Raw genomic sequence first — 20851 nt, forward strand, 5'->3', positions numbered from 1 at the left:
GACCGTCTTGTCACCAAGTGTGCTTTATGGGATATCCTTTGCCTGTGGTTTTAATAAGAGTATAAAGACATAATTGTCAGTGTTTGCCTTGTAAATGCAAACAAACTTTTTTCGCAATGTGCCTTTATTTCATGTTGCTACTTCAGTCCTTTGCTCTTAAACATGCTTGAGAAGTTTCTTTCTTGGTCTTAAACTAAAAAACCCCAAAGACTTACAACTTTTTCTTCTGAAAAGGAGCAAGAGACCTTACGATTGTGTTTGGGGTTTATGGGGCTTCCCATTTAACTTTACATCTACTAAAAACATACAATTTTTTTTTTTTTTTTTTTTAGATAATGCACTTGATCTTCCAGAGTTAATCATAGTAGCATGCTAAATTTGAGAAGGGAGGTATACCTGGTAAGACATGCTTATATTAGCTGGGTACAGTAAGAAGTGCAGCCTTCTACTCCATAAAAGCCTTGTGTAGTAGGGCTTGCAGTGTTGTAAAGCTGATCAAATTGCACAGTTATTTTCTTCTGTCGTCAGCGTGTGCCCCAAGCTTTAGAGATGTACGTACTCTCCAAAATCTACTTACAGTTTTGCATTTTGTTTCAGCAGACCCTAGGTTCTGTCTTTTAAATGAATTCCTTTCTCTCTTCTCCGCGTGGCCTGACTGGAGAAATATCACTTGGCAAGTTTTCCCGATCGTATGAATAACTTGCGTGTTAGAAATTAAAAATCTTTGCTTTTTAAAAAGGAGTCATCTACTAGAGGGAAAGCAGAAAGTCCCTAACAACAGACCAGACCTTAAAGATACTTCTGAAATAAATTAAAACCAAAATATTCTATCATAAAATTCAATAAAGTTTCTTAACTTTTGCAGTGATGGGTAATTCACAAGAAGGAAGCTTGACTATCGAAGATACTTAAAATTTTGTACATTCTAAATTATGCCTATATTTATGTGTCTGTGAATGTACAGTTTCTTAGTACAGAATATAGGATGTTAATGCATGGACCTATAAGCTGAAAGGTGTGGTATTCCTATTTTCCAGTCTGAAGTGTAATGCTCCAGGTTCTTAAAACACAGATTCTTCTTGTAGAAAATATTTTTCAGTGTAAGTCCAAGTCATGTTTTTCATTGAAAAGCTGTTTCTTTTTCAGACTCTAGAATTATGTTGTTTTCTTCCTTTACAGAGTGCTCCTGCGAGAAGCAGGGGAGATTACTGTGTGCTGGGTTGATAGATGCTTCATGATGTTGCGTACTGTAATGCTAAAGTTCTTCTGAATTAGTTTTATTTACATAAATTCCACAGTGCAGCTGCACTGGACTTCCCCCCCCTCCCCTCCAAGGTTTTAGAGTGACCACAAAGAATCCGAGAAAGGGTGACAGCTTTGTCAAACTCAGACTTCAGTTCCATTTGTGATGTCCCAATTAGATGTTAGCACACTAACAAAAGACCCTTGGAATGGTTATCTCAGGCTGCCCTTGCACTTTTTAGCTTGACTAAAATGTAAAATTGTTACATCATAAATCTCTTTGTTACGGTTTTCTGGCTTCATGTTGTTGAAGGGGTGTATTCAGCTCCTTGGAGCTGTCTTTTGTGAGAGACGCTGCTGCTGTGTTTCAAGAGCCACTGTAGCTGTTTGGGGAACGGTTGGGTTCAATAGTGGTATTTAGTGAACTTGGGAGTCTGTGCGAGTGAGATTTGCTGTAACTGCTTATACTTGGTCACACTGGGTAGAAAAACAGGAAAGGGAATGTTTTAATTGACTTTTATTATTAATGCACAGTGGCAAGTCACCAAAGTAAGCACTTTCTGTTGACAATTATATAGTATTAAGATGCTTCATAAGACGAGATGCATATAAGATCTGTGTGGGCCAGTTCTGTGGGGTTAAATACTTCTAAAATATGTATGAGTCACGTGCTTAAGCTACAGAACTCTTAACTGAATCTCTTGGAATCATGGAAAGACCACTCATGGGTAATAATCAAAGGGAAGTTTTTAGCAAAACTGGGGGAAATGCAAAAAGGAAAGAAATCCTGTGAGAGCAAGAAAAGGAAAGGATTCGGATGGCTTTCTACAGTGGCAGAGGCACTTACAATGGATTGAGGTCTAATGCAGACAAAACTTTGAAATGAAAAAAAAAAAAGCTGATGTTCAGAAAAGGCTGTTGGCTGATCCTGTGGAAGGTAAGCCTGCATCTCATCAACATGCACAGATGTTGCTATGGAGATTTGTGGGTATGTGTGTATGTGTTTAAGCTTACAAGTGTGAGAATGTGTCAATAGACTGAGTCTAGAAGAGAGAATAATGATGTACTGAGTTCCTTAAGGTGTAGGGGAAGACACTGGAACACATGAATGGCTGAACTGGGAATTTAGCCTACGGAAATTCCCAAATGAGCCCAGAGATGCCTTGGGTCTTTCAAATGCATTTTGTAAAAATGCTGGAAACACTGGGTGGGGGAAGGAAAGGAAGGTGAAAAAAAAAGTTTAAGAGTGTATTACTGCAACAAAAATAATAGGCGTATGAAGACTCATCTCTCTCTTGAGGGGAGAAAAAGGATTATTTTTTAAAATATGTAGTTAAGTCATTTAACTTAGTCTTAGCTGTTAAAAATTAAGGTGGAATTTAAAAATAATTAAAAAGGGAAATTAACATTTTTAATGAAAGGAAGGAAAAAGTGTTTTGCTATTTAAAATTGTGTCTGCATAAAACCACTGAAGAGCATGGAGACTGGTAAACATACCTTAGTTCATGATCAGAATCTGCAATCACCGTTATTAACTTAAAATAGAACATGATTGCTAACATTAGGAGTAATGCTGTCTGGGAGGAGTATCATTAGTTACCAGGTGCAGGAGGGTAGAAAGAAGCAGTATTGGTTTTAAGTATAAATTGCATTTTTATTTTTAAATGCAAGAATTCTTAAAATAACTAGTCTCCAAGAGACTGTAGTAATTTTTGATACATTTTCCGTACCCGTTTTCTTTCAAACACGGCAGTGGTGGGATTATTTACAGAGATGCCTTCTGTGTTCCAGATGCAAGGATGTGTCATTTGTCCTGCAGGTAACGACAAGTACCTTGAGTCAGAAAACGTATGTTCTGCTTCACCAGGAACATTGATTGGGTCAATATGTTGAAATTAATAATAGTAGTAGAAATAATAATAAACTCCATCTTTTTTCAATTTGCTGAACGTCTCTCGAGATCTTGACCTCGCACATTACTCTCCTAAAGGATTTCAAGTTTGGAACAGTGATGTTGCTTGGAGCGGACATAGAGAATGAGGCATATGTACACCTATGGATAAAAGTCACTCACATCATGTGAGTGTGCCCATGAAAGAAAAGGTGTTTCACTCATTAGACCAATGCTTTGACACATAAGAACCTGCTGGGCTTTATAGTGATTTCACTGCCACAACTAAGTACCAGGTCATCTATGTTTTGAATTAATTATTCAGAGTCCATGAACTGAAACACCAATGTGTTTTATTGATACCTGCACAAGTTGTGCTGGCAGAAAAAATACTTGGCCTGAATTTCCTCTTCCTTACTTTTGTCAATCAGGAGTATTTCCAATGAAGTTAGTGATGATGCATACTATGGTTTATATAAGAGCCAAGCTCATTATTGATAGAATTAAGAATTCTAGGGCACTGTAGATGATTGTACTGAGGAAAAGGTCAAGATTCAGGAACTCCTCAAATCCGATCCTTGCTAATACAGACAGATTTTGTAAGCCTGTCACTACAGAGGACTATGCCCATCTGTAAAAGGGAAATGACTGTTCTGTTTTGCAATGGAGATGGCAGTTGGTTATGCTGTTACCAAAATATATAGTATGTATTATAAATAAATACATGTTAAAAATTCCACTTCTGATCTGTGCGCGTGGAAGGAATAAAAGTTATGTGTGCTTACAACTCAATCTATTAGGAGTTTTTGCGTTAAATATGTTGATGTTAGACTAGTTACTCAGTCTCATTGATTTCAAATGACAAAGATATATGTACAAAAATGCTGTTCTGCCTATATACGCACTGTGTGAACTAAGGTGGTACTTGTCTTTGTATGGTTCAGAGGAAACCAAAGGTACTACAGGTACCTTTCCAGAAGTGTTTGCTTTGCTTTTTCGTGGTGTCAGCACACCAGTAAAATTGAATGCTGGAGCTGTCAAAGTTAAAAATTAGTTTTATAAACAGTTGCTACGGTAATTAGCAAATACGCATAAATAATTTTAAAAGGTACACCTTGCCACTGGGGTTTGCTGCTGCTACACTGGAACACATAGCATTTTTGCTGCCAAAGTTCTCAATACACTTTCAAAGTCTGTAGTGCTCCGTGGGAGTTTATTCTGATGACTTCAGCTTTCGCAGTGGTCTTGCACTCTTTGGTTATCTTGCTATTGCTTCCTTCTTCGTGGTTGTCTGTTACAACTAACACTGGAAAATCTCTCCCTTTTTAAGTTGACTTCATTGGAGGTATACCTGTCTAACAGCAAGTAAAATTCCTGGTTGCACACCGTGTTTGCCTGTTTGCACAGCCTCTCTTTACGCTTGACCTTGGATGTACATGGTATTTGTGAGATAGCTACAGTGATTGAGTGGTGCATGCTATAACTTATGACTCTCCTTCATTCTAATGAGTGCTCAAAAAATATCAAAAGAAATTATAATGGTGAAATTTTCACACTTCAAAGGAAGTATATTTATTATCAAAACCTCCATTCATTAGCTGTGCTTCAGAACTGGATAAGAAACAGCTGTTTTTTCCTGAGGAAGGCATCTTTTACTTGAGAAAGAAATCAACTGGATGCCAGTGTAGATATGTCGCTTAAAGATTTCCCCTTTGCTATTCTTAGAGATGTTGCATTTTTTTTATTTACTGTTGGACAATTCCATTTGACTAAATTAGTTGCATGTCTTTACATATAGGCAGTCACTATAATAGAGCTATTGTCTTGGGTTTGTATATACTTTCTTGGCTTTTGTGGTTGCTGGAAGGCAGTCTTTATATTCTGATAGAGCTAAAACAGTAGCTCTCATTTGTTTGTGCAGCTTGAAGTCCCATAACTTATTATGAATGAGCCCTTCATTTTGCGTAGGACAGTAGCCAAAGCACTGTACTGAAGTTATGAAGCATGATCCTTAGATCTTCCAGTAAGGTAATGTGTTTTTAAAGGGGAAAGTTTACCTTCATTTAAAATCCAAAACTGGGTAATTGCATGGTAGACTGGATACTAGAGCAGTGCAGTGAAATCTGCAGTGCCTTCTTGTATAGTTTTTGCCATAGGCTAACTTACATTTGTGACTGTAGATACTAAAAATTTTCTTTCCAGAGTTGCCTATGTCAAACAGGGTAGAAGAGGGCTTGGGCTAGTAATAGATTAAAATGAGGCATCATTTTGTGGTGTGGTGTTGTGGCCTTTCTGCTTTATATCCATAAGTACCATTTGACCTGGCTAAATTTGAAGTGTTAGTTTCAGTTACTGGTCCTTAGTGTGAATCAACTGGAAGGAGGATTTCTTTTTAATTATTTAAAAACAAAAAAAAGTTGATTGTAAACAATGCTAGTAAATGTTTTGGTTTTAAAAGCTTTTGTATTAAGTGTTTAATGAGAGTAGGAGGATCCTGGAAATCGACTTTTCTGCCCATTTTCATTGCTATTGGCAACTTAGTGTCACTAAAGGAAGTTCTATGGGGTCATCTCTTACTGTCTCCTTGCTGGGGAATGACAATATTTGCGTGTATGTGTGTGTATGTATGTGCATATAAATGCAGTTGCTTTATTTCAAAAGTGCTAGCTTAATGTTCTCCAATTTTGGTTGCAGTCCTTCCTGGAGGTCAGAAAATGTGACCTCACATGCTGCTGTGATAGAGTAGTTTTTTCCTTTCATATGTTAAAGTGCATGAGTGGATTAATATGTTGAAAAATTCAAAGCTAAATTGACTGCAGTACAGCATTTTCATCTGTGTAGCAGCTAATATTGGGTGATGACTTTTTCTGTTCAGTGTAACTTCTGAAGTATAGATTGGACTTGTGAGAGCAGCGCTGGCTGGCGAGTTGTACCTTTTGCAGCTGTCGGTGCACAGGTCATCTGCATCCTTCTGCCTTCCCCTGTTGCCTTTAGCTTGCTGTGGAGTCAGAGTACAAAAGGCTCTACTTCTTGTTGCAGGTCTGCTCTAGTAAAGGTGGACCTCTTCATAACTGCAAACACCCTACCCACGGGGATTGCTGGGGCTTGTTATCATGCTAATTTGCTTCTTTTTATATCTTTCCTGTTGTCTCAGCCTGGCCTGTCAGTTGTTGGTTTTGCACCACTCTTCTTTAAACACTACGTTTTGGAAACATTTGTATTTACAAGCTGCAATGCAGCACTGTTGTCTTAACATTTTGACTGACCCTAATTGCTATGACACATGTAACTAATGATGTTTTGTACTTTCAAGGAGTGCACTAAAAAGGTGATGACATATGAGTTACTGAATAAGGTACTGTGCAACTTGTGCAGTAGAGTTTGTGCAGACCTTATGTAGCATAATAAGCAGTTTTCCTGTGCTCATACTTGTTTCCCGTCAGACTGGCCTGTCTCCAGCACTGAGGCTGCATCGCACACTGAACGTTCAGAGGGAGAGAAAAGCAGAGTGCTAAACTGATCTCTCAGCTTGAAGAAGCCTAATTTGATTAGGCTTTGATTTGATTCTCATGATTTGTGGCAAATATGTCACTGTATGTGTGTGTGTACATGTGCGAGGAAACTGGAAACGGGTGTAAAATTAAAAAAAATTAAGATTTCAGATCGCCCTTCTCTTTTTGTTTACTCTTCAGCCACAATCTGATTTATGCTTATTGGAGTCTTTGAACTTCAGCTCCCTTGAAGAATCTCTAGTCTATCGCTTTTTTGATGTTGCTTGAAGGGGGATGTGTGTGTGTGTTGGTGTGCGCGCGCGGTTGCATGCGCTCGCATGCTATGGTGCTCTGGGCAATTTCACTCCAGAGCGCTTCCCTTCCTTTGTTTAACCTATGACCTGTGAAAACAAGAGTTAATCAAAAGTTCTAAGGTAGCTAAGAGGAAGGGGAAGTGTTTGGTTACAAATTAAATATGAGCAAGTCATAAGCCATAAATCTTCAGTAGTGCTACCAGTTGTGCTACTTAAGTTGCATGTGGTACAGAAAGTTTTTGGTTATAAATTCAACCTCCGTTTCGTTGGAGGGGGTGTTTAAAGGCTGCCTCGAGGATTTGCTTTTTGCAAGAAAAAATCCACATCTTTTCTTTTTTCCTTCTGGCAGAGATCTAGAAACAAATTCAGATAACTATAGTTCTTGATTTTTTAAAAAATTATTTTTTTCAACTTTAACTGGTCACAATTTAGTCTAATAAAAGCAGAACTGGTTCACTCTTGAGTAGTAAACACATGGAATAAGTGACAAAGTATTGAAGATGGCAGGATAAATTAGTTTTCTGATGTATCCAAAGCTTTCAGGATGAGAGAGATCCTGAATTCTGCAGTGACAAAGCAGTGAGGTGACAACTGAAGTGAGATTGTCTGCATAATGTATGCAATTTTGTGGTGGGTTTGTTTGTTTTATCTTGTCTTGCACTCTCTTGAGCAAGAGCTACACAGATCCCTGTGTATTGTATTGTATTGTGTTGAGGTCTGCTTCAAATACCAGCTAATTTCCTCGTCTTCAAAACTGTGAAGGTTCTCTCCTCAAAATGCAAAGTTACTCTTAAAATAAGAAAAAGAAGTGGTTATGCTGAGATGCTAAACCATTATTTGGAAATAATGGCTTAAAATAAGGAAGAGTTAGTGTTAAACAAAGGACAACAATGAAGTTCCTTATAAGATACTAGTGAGGAGAAAAGGGGAAGCCAACAAGGAGTATGCAAGTATAACAGAAATAGGGCTATACCTTCCCTTTGGTTATATGGAGGCTTTGCTGATGTTTTGACATTGTGTGAGTTTGAGACTTTATCTAGGTTATTTTTATTAGAATCATAGAAGCTATTTTCTAGGTGCTGAGCGAAAGAATTAAAATTGGATTTGGATGGAGTATTCTCATGGATGGAACCTATAGATTTGTCGTGTTTGGTGTATTGCAGTAATATAGAAAACTCCCTTGAATCTGTAGTGAGGTAAGGTTTAGCTCTGAACAAAGAGGCCCCACGACAGGACAGATAAGTAAATCTTTGAAGAAAGAACACAACCTGACCTTGGTTTCAGAGCTCAGCATTGTCCCTGTTGGGTATATGCACCACATCTTGCAAACGGTGCTGAGAACCTGGTCTGTCCTCACCCGCAGGCGCTGGGGCTCTAAATGAAGTGCAACTCTGGCAAACTAGAAGCTGAGGTAATTTGCTTTTGTTTATTGCTTTTATACTGACACATGCATTATAAACACAATAATATTTAAAAGATTCTCATTTTAATTCTGTAAATGTAGTTTTCCAGCAAGATCCCTGAGCAATCAAGTAGAACTTTAAATATACCTTCCTGAAATAAGTTTTGGTTTCATACTGTCAGGGAGCTTTCTGCCTTCTTGGTTTTCTGTCTTTTCAAACTCTTTTGATAGATGCCTTACAAGGATTTGTTTACCAGGTTCTTAATCTCTACTTAGCAGATATGTTTTGAGAGGATTTCTTGTTACTCTTGTAATGGCTTTTAACTCTGCTGAAGTTTATTTAACTAAACAGCAAGAAAGAAACTTATCTTCTAACTAATCCTTCTTGATTGTTTACAATATAATGCCAAACTTAAATGCTGTTTAAAGTGGTAATTGTCTGTCTTTCTGCTCTATTCTATTACATAGTTTGTAAAGATGCTTAGAGCATATTAATTTAAATGATAATACTGTCATATAACATGAAAAGTTAAGTTGCTTATCAGTATATTTTGATAAGCTACTTACATTTTACAGTAGCATTTGCAAGCTTCAAACAAATGTTAATGATGGAGTGCCATTCACTTTATCTGTCTCATATATAGCTTCTCACTTCATTTATTACTAAAAGCTGTACAGTTAGGAACCATGGGGCACTCAATTCTTTATAGTTGTCAGGATGTAGTCATATTTTATAAAAACTTTAAATCCTGTCTAACTATATCAAAATAGAATCCATTTGCTTCAGAAAGCATCTGTGATTAAAAGAAGAATCAGTTTGTGCGTCATGCAAACTAGCTTTTCTATTTGCTGCAGCTGAGGGGAAATTCCTTGCTAGTATTTAAAAAGGAATTGAAATGGAAATAGGGCACAAAATCATACTAAAGTATACTGTAGTGAAAAGTAACATCCTAGCTGTCTGTCTTATTTTGTGGGATGGAAATGGAATGAAAATGAAAAAGGTGGGATTTTTCTGCATATTTGGTTTACTAGGATCCTCAGCAGCTGTACAGAAAACTAGTTATTCAACATATACTTTGGGAAATAATTACAAATAAAAATGTTCCACCATACGTGAACATTAGTGTACATTTATCTTAAAATCTGATGGGAGTTTTTAACCTGTATGTTTGTTATGTACAGGGTCAGAAGGAAGGTGAACTCCCAGCACTGGCCTGGCTGATACCAAAGTTTGTTTACAGCTGGTGCTACATTTGACGTTTAGTGCCCACAGGTGGCTGGAAACACTGGGGAAGAGTAAATACTGAAGCTCAGACCTCAAAGGAAAGGGATGCTTCAACCTTCTGGCAGTGTTCTCCTTCAAATGGAAGGTCTGATGTGGCTTTCCTAACAGATATTTATAAAGTGCCGTGTCCAGCGGAGGCTGTTGTTAGGATGCGTCTATATAGTAAAGGCCAGCAATCTTGGATTTATTAACTGAGATTTAGCAAGTTAAATAAATATATGCTTTTTCTTTCTTTTTTTTTTTAGTTACCTCCCATGGTTTGAAGTCTTTTATAAGCTGCTCAATGTCTTGGCAGATTATTCAGCAAAAGGACAGGTATTACTCTGAAGTACTAACCCTTCTTTTCCCTGCCCCAATATCAAATGAGGGAGAGAGGATGAAAACAAGCTGTTTTAAGAAGTGCTTATATCAGAGATGACTGTCAGTTATTAATCTGTATGATGCAGTAATACAGAAGTTCATATTCAGCCAAGCTGAAAGCTTGGCAAGTGCCTTTGAAAAATAAGTGTGCTTTTAATTTAGTTTTGGGAAAAGATAAAATCCAAGAATGTGACTGTGGATCCCACACAAATTAATGGTTTCCCTGCAGTCACCCATACTGTGCAGACCTTTCGATTACCTGAACTGTATTCAGCACAGCCATGCAAATCCTGTATTGCAGTTTCACGAATCCTTGACAGATGTCTTACGCAAGTTTATTTGTCATGTAAAGTAAGCGGAGAACTGAGCTTACTGATGCAAAATGCTTACCCATATAGCATCATCCAGCCTAAGACCTTCAGATGCTGTTCTGCTTTTAAAGCAAACTAAGCTATTAAAATTTGCTTCTAGGTTTATAAATGATAATTCGTGATACAGAGAAATCACGTATATGATTGCAACACCTAGTCTAGTTTCATGTATTTAGAATATTACAAGTATAATCTTTGCAGTTAGGTTGCTGCTTTGATTTATTACCATTTTGTGGTAATAATTGTATTTTTGCATTTGTCAGAACCTTTCACATTTGAGGTAGAAGCACTTAGGATCACATCTTCATCTAGACAGATTAAATACATTTGGCTTTACCATAAGCTAGTGAGTTGTTATAAAGAACTTGCAGTGAAAACTGGCTTGCTCTGAGCTGAGCAACTATGTAGGGCATAGGTTGGTGACTCAGTAGATTGCAGAAATATGTAGAAATACATATGAAAAAAAATGTATTCTAAAAAAATCATGTTATAAAACCCAGCTGTCACAGGAAACTACATTTGTTTCTGTTCGTAGTCTAATGTATAAATCTATTTTTCTGTTTTTCTTTACACTTGAAAATTCTCTAAGCCCCCAATTCCACAAACATTGCCCTTCCATCTTGGAGTTTACCTTGTTACAGCAATGCCTACTTAGTATTCCTTTTTTTGGTTTTTTTTTCTCCTTCTTATTTCAGGATAGTCAAAGGAGTGAGCTCCTAGAAACATTTCATAAACTTACCATCCCTGAGCCAGGAACCTCTGTTCATCTTGGAGTGGTAAGTGAAGTGGGAGAGATGTAAACTAAGGTATTTAATTTTCATTACATATCATAACAGAGGAATGTCAAAAGCAATTCTTTTTGGAACTTGGTACACAGATGTTGTTTTCCTGTGAGGACACAGAGCTGTGAAATTCCCCTTTTCACATTTGGGGCCCTCTGCTTCCCTTTCCTTAACCTCAAATGTCTTTGAAATGCTGTTCTTTGATTGGAGGAAGATTGTGTATATTCCCCATGGAAATTTCTCACCATATCGTCTGTGACCTGCGAGAGGCCACAGAGCAGCAACATGACATTTATTGCCCACACTTCTGCAGAACTCCTAGAATCTTGCAAGTATGCAAGGGGGACAAGACTGCAAAGCAAACAGTCATGTACCTGTCATAGCAGCATTTTGAGTATTAACTGTTTATCACATTTTCTGATTCCTTTTCCTCTTCCCCCCCCAAGAAAAAAACTAATGCAAAAAAGGATTTATTTCATTTTTTTATCTTGTGAGAAATTAAGTCAAAGAACACTGAAAGAGTAGATGTGGGATTTTATTGATGGGATTGTATTTTAAATTTTGTCTTTTGGGGTTTTTGTCTTCAAATTAATTTTTGCAGAACAACCTGGTGTTCCAGGCTGTAGTGAAAAAACAGTTAAGATGCACATTGCTGCAGTTGCCAATTAGTCATTTAGAGTTCACATGGAAACCAGTGGTGTGTGCAGCCACAGTTTTCTTCTCCCTCTCATTTCCTTTACTCCTTCTTCTAAAGTACTTCTTGGCAACAAGCAGCTTACTCTCATCACTTCACCCTGTAATGTCAGTCGACAGGTAACAGTTGTTTGGCCTTGCTAGGTCACCAGCTGGCAGTGGAAATGTCCCAGTCCTCTTGAGGCTAGCTCTTTTATGAACAGCATTTCTGTTTAAGGGGACGAGCTGTCTCAAAAGGCAATGATCAGTTGGAATATTTCAGTTCTTTCATACCAGTGGTTTCAAGGAATGCTGCCGGTCTCCCCTTGTCTCAGACATTTCATGGGCGATGAAGCAAGAAAAGATATAAAAAAGCAGCCAAGGGACTGTTAGTTGTGGTGTCTTTCTGCATTTTATTTTGGCTGTTTACAAGCCTATTTTGGGGTCGGAGTGAGGTTCCTATATGTGATATAGTTGTGAATACTATTCCTGTATCTTTGCATTGCATCTTTTCAACCAAACTAAAACAGTGGTATATCAAAAAGCAAAAATTTGTGTTTATACATTTAGTGTCTATATTCAGTGTAGCCGTTACACTCACTTGCTATTTTGGGCTATAGACTGTTCATGAAGCACCAACATGTCTGATATATATATATACACACACACAGAAGAAAATTGTGCCAATTGTAGAACTATGCCAAGAATATAACAGCCCTTAAGGCTTCAGCAAGTAATTAATAAGTATCCCTAAGACAAATTGTGAAGATCATAAAAATAATATAAATTGTATATGCCATTGATTTACAAAAGCAGTTTAGTCACATTCTCTCCTTTCCTTTCCGAATGCCTTAACCAAGAATCATGGAAGTCATGCATGGTCAGATGGGGAACTAGAGTGAACCTAGTCTCTTGGAATGCAGACAATAAAAAAAATGTAACGATATAATGGATTATGAAATTGCAAGACCAATGTAGTCTTTCAAAATGTGGGGTTTTTTAAGGCATATAAAATTGACCTAGAACTTAGTAATATTTTTCACGTAAGTGGGCATAAAACTTTAGGAAGCATTTCTCAGTAAATTTCCATAACTTCACCATTGCCTTGAATGAAACTTACTGATGCTGAAAGTCAGAAAAGGACCTGCTTGCAGTTGTTTCCTGTAGTCCATCATGCAACCTGCAGTGGGCTGTGGAAAGATGGCTTGAATTATAGACTGCCTTGGAGTTTCCTTGGCATATGTCATACATTGTGTGAGTCTGTCTGTATCAGCGTCTCTGAAGAACAAAAAAATGTAATATAACTTTTCAGGAGCATTTGATACTTTCTATCCTAATGCATTTCCTATTGCATGTGTGATCTGAGAATCCAGCTTTTGAAATCCATGACAAAGAAGTCATACTGGTAGTTGGTAACAAATGTTCTGTCATTTTTACTTAGCTGAGCAACTGCTATTACTGCTGTTACTAATACCAAGCAATAAATTTAGATTGCTTTTGACAATATTGCAATAATCAATATTTGTTCTTTTTTTAGCACTCTTACTTTACTGTGCCTGACATCAGAGAGCTTCCTAGTATACCTGAAAATGTGAGTACCGTAGAGGATCATAGGCTTTACCATTTCTGCTTAATCTCAGCAGCAAAATAGATAACAGTTGTTACCTCTGTTTGGCCTAGTAATAGATTATATTCTGTAAAATATTGCTAGATGTTGAAGTGAACTTAATTTATAAGTATTGGGCAGAAAACATTGTATTGTTAACTGCAGAAGTACATGAGTAACAGGCCTTTTGAAGTACAATGTAACAGTAGAATTTACATTTGCAACTTTAATTAAGAAAAGATACCAAATTAACATGAAATTGACAGCATAATTATCTTAAACTGTAAGTTGAGATATTTATTTTAAAAATATAAAGCTTTTATTATTATCACCACATTATTACTTACTATTAACATTCCATGATTTCTTGGTTCTAGTAAGTGAGGAAATTTAAAATACACGTCTGTAGTTTTAGCCTACTCAAAATCGGGAAAGAACAGTGATTCGGTAACTGTATGTAACAGTATGGTGGCGTTTCAGAGAACAATGACGGAGTTAATTTGTGTGAAAATTCACTCACTACAACAAGCCTATGAAAAATTCTTGAAAGTAATTTCAAGGCAGTTTTGTGACTGCCATTTGAACGAGTACTACAAGAGTCATCTTTTACATAAAAATGCAGGATTACAAAAGAAAGGAATTTCATGCACTTTACTAAGACTTTAATTTGTATCAAGAGAAGACAAGAACCTGTTGAGGTATTTCACCTTCATAGCTAACTTGAATCAGAGTCTGCTTTCTTCTCCTAAGTTCCAGAGAACTGCTGATTTAAAAGAAACTTAATAATTTCACAACTAAAGAAGGAATCTTTTTCTTCTGCAACTAGATTGACATTTCGTTCTCCTCTTGCTGACCTCGCACTGTTTACATAGTTTTGTTGGTTTTCTTGACATGTGAGACCGAGTACAACATGAAACTGAAACTAAAAACTAAACTTGGGCAGTAATTGTTGGAACCTGCTTGAGAGAAAACATACTGTTTTGAAATGAATTTTATTTGAAAAAATTTTTCAATACGATATGTTCGTTTTATTTATTAAAGTGGTATGGCTACTTTTTAGTCAAGCCAAGGATATAATCTTGATAGTCAGTATCTTCAGTGGAAGAGTTTGGTGTTTGAAACATCCATATAACTAGTATTTAAGAAAGATCAAATACCACTTTGGTATTAACTTGCCTTGTTCTTTAAGGTGCTGTCAGAATTCAGGTATCGTATATCCTTCCTTGAAACATTTTGTATAGATTCAGATTCATATAGAACATATAGGGTCTTTGCTTTAAAGGTGTATTATTAGCTGTCGTTGCTCAGGCAGTCATTCTTTTCTTTGTGATAACATCTTCCTTCTGTATAATGTTTACATAATAGCATTCAAGAGTTGATGATCTGCATTTGTGATTAATAGCTGAAATGTATTATGGATAAAGTACTAATGGACAGGTTGATACGGGTAGAAAAAAGCAGATCTGCTAATCATAGAGTGAGACCCTTCTGAGAGAATGACATGAGGGACCAGTAAAAATGATCTGTTTGCTAGATGGCTTTCTGAAAATGTCAAGCATACCTGGTTTCTTTAAGGCCACTTTTTCGGAGACTTCTTAAGCCTCTTGAAGTTGTCTTGTATGTTTTTCAGCATGCCTCAGATTTCTAGCCAGATGATAGGTCTGTGGGAAGACAATGCTGACATTTGCCTCTCTTAAATACTCTTTAATATGCTCCTGCTATGTCTCTTAGCCAAATTTCTATGCCTGACATCTCAGTGTTCTTTCCTGAACATTTTGTGGTCTGCCTAGTACTATATACCTCAATTTATGGCATGAAAGAAAAGGGAATCATCAAGACATTTCATCTTGTTTGTGGATGAGTTGTATAGCAGATAACATTTGGGGCTTTTTGTTTCTGTTTTAAAACATTGTTGCTAGCTTTTCTGTGTTACAGACTTTTCATACTGACATGTATACTGTCAGTAAATTTAATAGATGTGCTCTTTTTTCTAAGGTCCTTTATTTTTGTAGAAATACGATACATTAGGAGTAATTTAAGAGTCAATTCCTGAATCTAAACCAGCTATCAAATCCGGTCATAATCCAGACATGAAATTACTTGTTTATAGAGTTTATATTTTGTGTTCATCTCTTTTATGCTAATCATCTCAAACTTTAACAATTTTTGTTTGATAAGCCTCAAATCACCCGGAGAGCAAGGAAGGAAGTTTATTTCCATTTTGCAGGCTGGCAAGTTGGAGGGCAGAGAGAAACGAGCAAGTAATGGTAAGAAACCAGTGGCAGGGATTAAAAGTAGATCGATCATCTGCCTTGGGCCTGCTTTAACTGATATGGAACAGCTTAATAACACAGTACCTAGTAAGGGCTTCAGGAAGTATAGCTGTATTTATGCTCTGTTGGTTATGTCTGCTAGTGATGTTCGCTTTATATTCAAAGGTATGAGTCAGCTTCCCAAAACATTTGAGCAGGAGACATGATGAATGCTCATGAATCAAAGGCTGTTATAAAAGCAGAGGCCTTGGGCCAGAAGGAGTTGGAAACCCTTTGAAAGCTGAACACTCAGCCTTCATGGGAGGGAGTGCCATGTGATGCTAAAAAGCATCCTCTTTGAATCATTGAGTGGTGCTGATGTGCCTCGGAGGGAATGTGACTGTTCCGATGGAGGTATCCTGTGCAGTGATGTCACTGTGAAGGATGGACTCTTCGCAGTGTCTGGGGTGAACCAGGGCACCTCTGGGAATAGCAGTGGAAGAACATTGCATTCAGTTACCAAATATGTATGCCCATATAGATATAGATATCCAAATTAAAAAAGCTAGGGCTTATTGTAAGAAAGAATAATATTAAAAATCAAACCCATAGGTCTAACTGTTATTGCAGTTGACTATCTCTCAGGCATTTTGTTTGTTTATTTTTTTCTAATGAGTATTGTGTAATTTCTTATGAGGATTTTATATGTTAGCGCAACTTTCATGTAGCATTGAAGCATATTAGGGAATAATACAAGGAGCATAAATCTTCATGGATTTTAATCAATTGGCCTGATTTATTCAAAATTCTACATATCTTATCAGTAATTACATTTTAAAACCCATATTAGCAAAAGTTTTAGTAGTGCCAAACTTTGAAGTTGTATGTAGTGATTAATGGAGAGCTGCACAGAACTCTATTTGGAATGTTAACAAACTTCTTGGAATTATTCGACTGTCAGATCACTATGTTTAATTAGTCACAAAAACATTTAGCATGAACACTTTTATTTAACAGCTAAGCATTCACTTTTTCAAAAGATTTAACTAATATGAGCGATTTGTAAATGCATTGTGACTGCAGAAATAAATTGGGTTCATTGCAGGAAATACAGTGCAAGAGTGTAAATTTCCTAGTAGTATCTGTTGTGTTTCAGAAATGCCAGGTAAGTTAGCAGTCTGAAATGATCACATGTTCTTGGTGATGACGTTCTGATGTATTTTTCTATCACTGAATCCTATATTTCAAAATGCCTGATTTTTTTGCTCTTTATAACGTGTGTCTTTTGCTACCTGTTTTTCTTAAAGTCCCCTTCCCCCCCTTTTTTTTTCCTACATTTACACCATTTGATAAAGTGTATTGTCTTCATTATTTTGTTCTCCCAAACAACAGCATGGCATTATAAAAGAGTGTTAGCTGCATACCAGATTACCTAACCCATGTTAGATTTTGAATGTGTGATATTTCAAAGAAAGCAAACTTCTAAATAAGATGAGGGATTTCCAATAGGAGGATGGAGAAGGAAACCTGACTCAATTCTGTTGACCTGTTCTGATAGGAGATTTACTGACGTCTTGAAAATGAAGCTGTTCAAGAGCAAGACTAAAAAGAGTAAACTATAATCCATGTTACTATGTTTGATTTTCACGCTTCACAGAGGAGAGAGAGCTCACTTGTTTGCTCCTTCAGTGAGAAATTCTTTGTTAGATGATGGAGGAAGAGAATTACATGAATATTTTTTAATTTCAGAAGTCAGTATGCATGTGCCTTTACTGATATTAGATAGCAAGTGATCAAATAGATGATTGATCTAGGAGTGAACTTTCCAAGGAGCATAAGGGAATTTTGTAGCACTCTTAGTGAGTTTTGAGAGGAGTGGGGATACCTGTTACCATATTTTATTTTGCAAATCCAACTTTTTATTTCCTCAAGGAAGGTTTAAATCCTAGGGAACAAAATATACAACAATTATACTGTGAATTGGAACTCTTTCATTTGTATTTATTTAACTCATTCATGGTTTTGTCACTTACGAGACATGTCTTTCAAAATACATGTGTAAGTCCCAATTTCATCTTCAAAGATGACAGCTTTCTTATAAATAAAACTTAGAGCTAACACGTGAATTTCCTTAGTATCAATACATTACCATACAGCCCACATGCTTCGCAGGTGTCATTGGCAAATTCCTGAGAGCAGAGAAGACTAAAACCTTATAATCGTTCCATCTGAAGGTACGTTTGTGTGTCAAAGCCAGTATTTCACTATAATAAACTTCATGAAGGAATAATAGCAAATCAAGTCCCTGTGTTTATTTTCCTCTCACTAGTGGATACTGTTGCCTTATAAACACATCCATGGACGTGCATATCTACATCTTCAAGCAGAATGTAGGGATTATGTTCTCTTTTTGCCATGCCCCTAATTTAGGTGGCATCAAATGGAGTTCAGTGCTACTTAAAAATTCTTTTAATTCACACTATTTGCAGTAATTGTGTCGTCATGCATGGTGTTTTGGCGTCGTGGAAAGATGGGTGAGAGGGGCAAGAAGAGCCGTAGAGAAGACAGCTTATGTTTAGACAAAAATATCATGCTAATCAGCACAGATGGGATGAGAAATACAGAAAAAGTACATGATAGTTTAATAGGTTTTTGGCAAAAATGTGTTGGCTTTTTTTTTTTTCTTTGAATATACCTGTCTGTGGCTATAGCTTTTCTGTAACAAAGACCTGAATGATTGTTGTACATTAACATGTTTGAAGCTAACCATAATGAGCATAGTTTTTATCTGTCTACATACTGGTACAAAAGTCTTCCAAATACAATGCTTAATTTTTCTTTAGTTCTTTCTGTTTAGATGGCAAGCTGTGGAACATATTTTTGCACAGTATGAAGCATCTTGGCAGACTTCTCAGGCCAAGTATTGGTGGTTTTAGAGTTATCTTTGGATCTGTCAAAAGTGCTAATAGGCTTTGTTGAGCTTCTTTAAGTTTCTAAATCATATTTGCTTTTCGCTTTTCTGCACTTTTTTATTTAATGATGATTAAGATTACACTTGAATTCATGACTAATCTAATTTTGATCTCACATGTGCTTTTTGTATAAGACTGTCTTTATCATCTAGCAACCCTTCCATATCTGTAAGAAGCTATTTGGAAACAAATTCCCTAATTCAGCAGTATTGGGTGTATTACCTTTTCCTCCTCCCCCCCCCCTTTTTTTTTTCAGTTTCTGGGTTTTAAGAAGTTTAAGAAAATCCTTTTTTGATTGCCTTGCACTGTAAAAGCCCCTCCTTCTAGGAGAACATAATATGTTTTGATCAAGTTACCTACACGGTGGCTTTCTAGTTTTGATAGTAAAAATCTTAGGATCACATTCTGCTGTTTATTAGAAGACATCTTAAATATTTAGTAAATGATACATGATTCATGCCACTGCAGCATGTGCACAGGGCAATTACATTGGTAATGATGAATGGATAATGTTGCTGGCTGATCGGATGATGTGGGGGATGAAGTGGCCATAGCCTCTTGTGCAGCTTGCTTTGTTTTCTTTTTTGTATTTCAGTTATTCACAGTAATTTTTACATAGGTACTTTTTAATATTCTGAGCAGCAAAAGCATGGAAGAAACCCGTGTTGCCTAGGAAGTGTATATGTAAAGTTTCAGTCGTGTTACTTGCCTTGTGTCTTGGTTTTTCTGTCTGTACTTTAAAGGCAGATTGCAAATGTGCTTTGCTTACAATATTCTTCTACTGCAATTAATTTTCTTTATACTGTGTAAACATACTGGCCACTGAAGTAAAATTGGATGTTTGAATCCCGCCTCTTCATCAGTGATTGGCATCCACTGAAATTTTCAGAGAGAGAGAATTCTGTCTCCTTCCTCAGTTTCCCCAGCTGCCCAAGGAAGTGCTTTCTGTCTTCCAGCACAGAAGTCAGTGTGTCTGAGTGCACAAAGTGAGCAGTTCAGACAACCTGTGTAACTTTTTTTAGTTTGTGTGTTAAATGCCCATGTGTATTTCTAATTATCAGGATTGTTCTAGCATAGACTGAGCTTACATTTGAATTTGTCATACTAGAATTGTCCTCTAAGAGAGCTGGTATTATTGTTGAGTTATGAGGGTTTTTCGGTACTTTATCAGGCAGCTTTGAAGCTTCCATAAAAGTGACAGAACGTATTTTTTCTTGGAGGAGTATCTTGTATTTAAGAAGCTGTATGTGAAATATCATCATTTTTATTATTCCAAGACCTAGCTCCCCAAAAGTTAGGGGAAAGATATTGCAATTAAAAAGTACCCTGACATAAGATGACATACTGCTTTCATTCGTTAAGCCACGTACAGGATGTAGCATAATAGGAGGATGAAATCTGGTTTTTTTTTTTGTTAAGGATGCTTGTTTTTGTAATATCATTAATCAAAAATTATTTTCTCTCTTCCCAGAGAAATCTGACAGAGTATTTTGTAGCAGTTGATGTCAACAACATGCTGCATCTCTATGCCAGTATGCTGTATGAACGCCGCATCCTCATTTGTTGTAGTAAGCTGAGCACTGTAAGTAAAATGCAGAATAATTTCTTCTATTCACAGTACTTTTTAAAAAATGACAGTCATAGATAGGAAGTGATCAGGTGATCTCCAAATCCCCCTTCCAACCTCAGCTATGCAACCTCAACTCAATTCTGTGGTTCTATGTCGTGATTTTTAAAGAACTTCTGTTGGCCTCTAATGTTCAAATGAAAAAGGATTTTTTGGATACAGGAATTCTTGGGGTTGCTTGTTACATAAATGTACAAATATTTATGCCATAGTGAAGTCCCTTTTTCATAATTTACCTGACAGGAAAAAAAGATAGCTAAATGATACTGTCAGATGGATGTTCCATGACCTTCTCTGGATGGACTGAAGGAGTGGGCTAAAATGCATTGACAAAAATCCACATTTTTGCAGTTTTGTTTGATAAGGTGTAGTCTTAATGCTACTTAGGCTTCATCAAGTGTCTGAGAGATGAAAGCTACTAGACTTTCTCTACTGCTCTAGAGTACTCACTTCTAGAAATGGCTGGACATCAAAACAAGCACACAGCCTGATTTAGTTCAAAGATTTGTGTTATGCATTTCAAGGTTTATCAGTCAATAAGATTGTGATTTTCTTTATAAAAGAAAATGTTAAGTTTTCATTCT

General features: G+C 36.7%; 1 protein-coding gene across 2 annotated transcripts in view; it reads left to right on the forward strand.

The window, feature by feature from the left end:
• Nucleotides 1–20851, forward strand: part of DENND1A (DENN/MADD domain containing 1A) — a 213853-nt gene that overhangs the window by 79884 nt on the left and 113118 nt on the right. For both annotated transcript variants that reach the window (XM_010570716.1, XM_010570718.1), the window contains exons 6-9: nucleotides 9871–9940; nucleotides 11052–11132; nucleotides 13348–13401; nucleotides 20112–20222. In XM_010570716.1, the coding sequence (XP_010569018.1) occupies nucleotides 9871–9940; nucleotides 11052–11132; nucleotides 13348–13401; nucleotides 20112–20222 (316 nt within the window). The remainder of the gene's footprint in view (nucleotides 1–9870; nucleotides 9941–11051; nucleotides 11133–13347; nucleotides 13402–20111; nucleotides 20223–20851) is intronic.

Source organism: Haliaeetus leucocephalus, unplaced genomic scaffold (genome assembly GCF_000737465.1).
Source record: "Haliaeetus leucocephalus isolate CR32 unplaced genomic scaffold, Haliaeetus_leucocephalus-4.0 Scaffold306, whole genome shotgun sequence".
NCBI classification, from domain to species: domain Eukaryota; kingdom Metazoa; phylum Chordata; class Aves; order Accipitriformes; family Accipitridae; genus Haliaeetus; species Haliaeetus leucocephalus.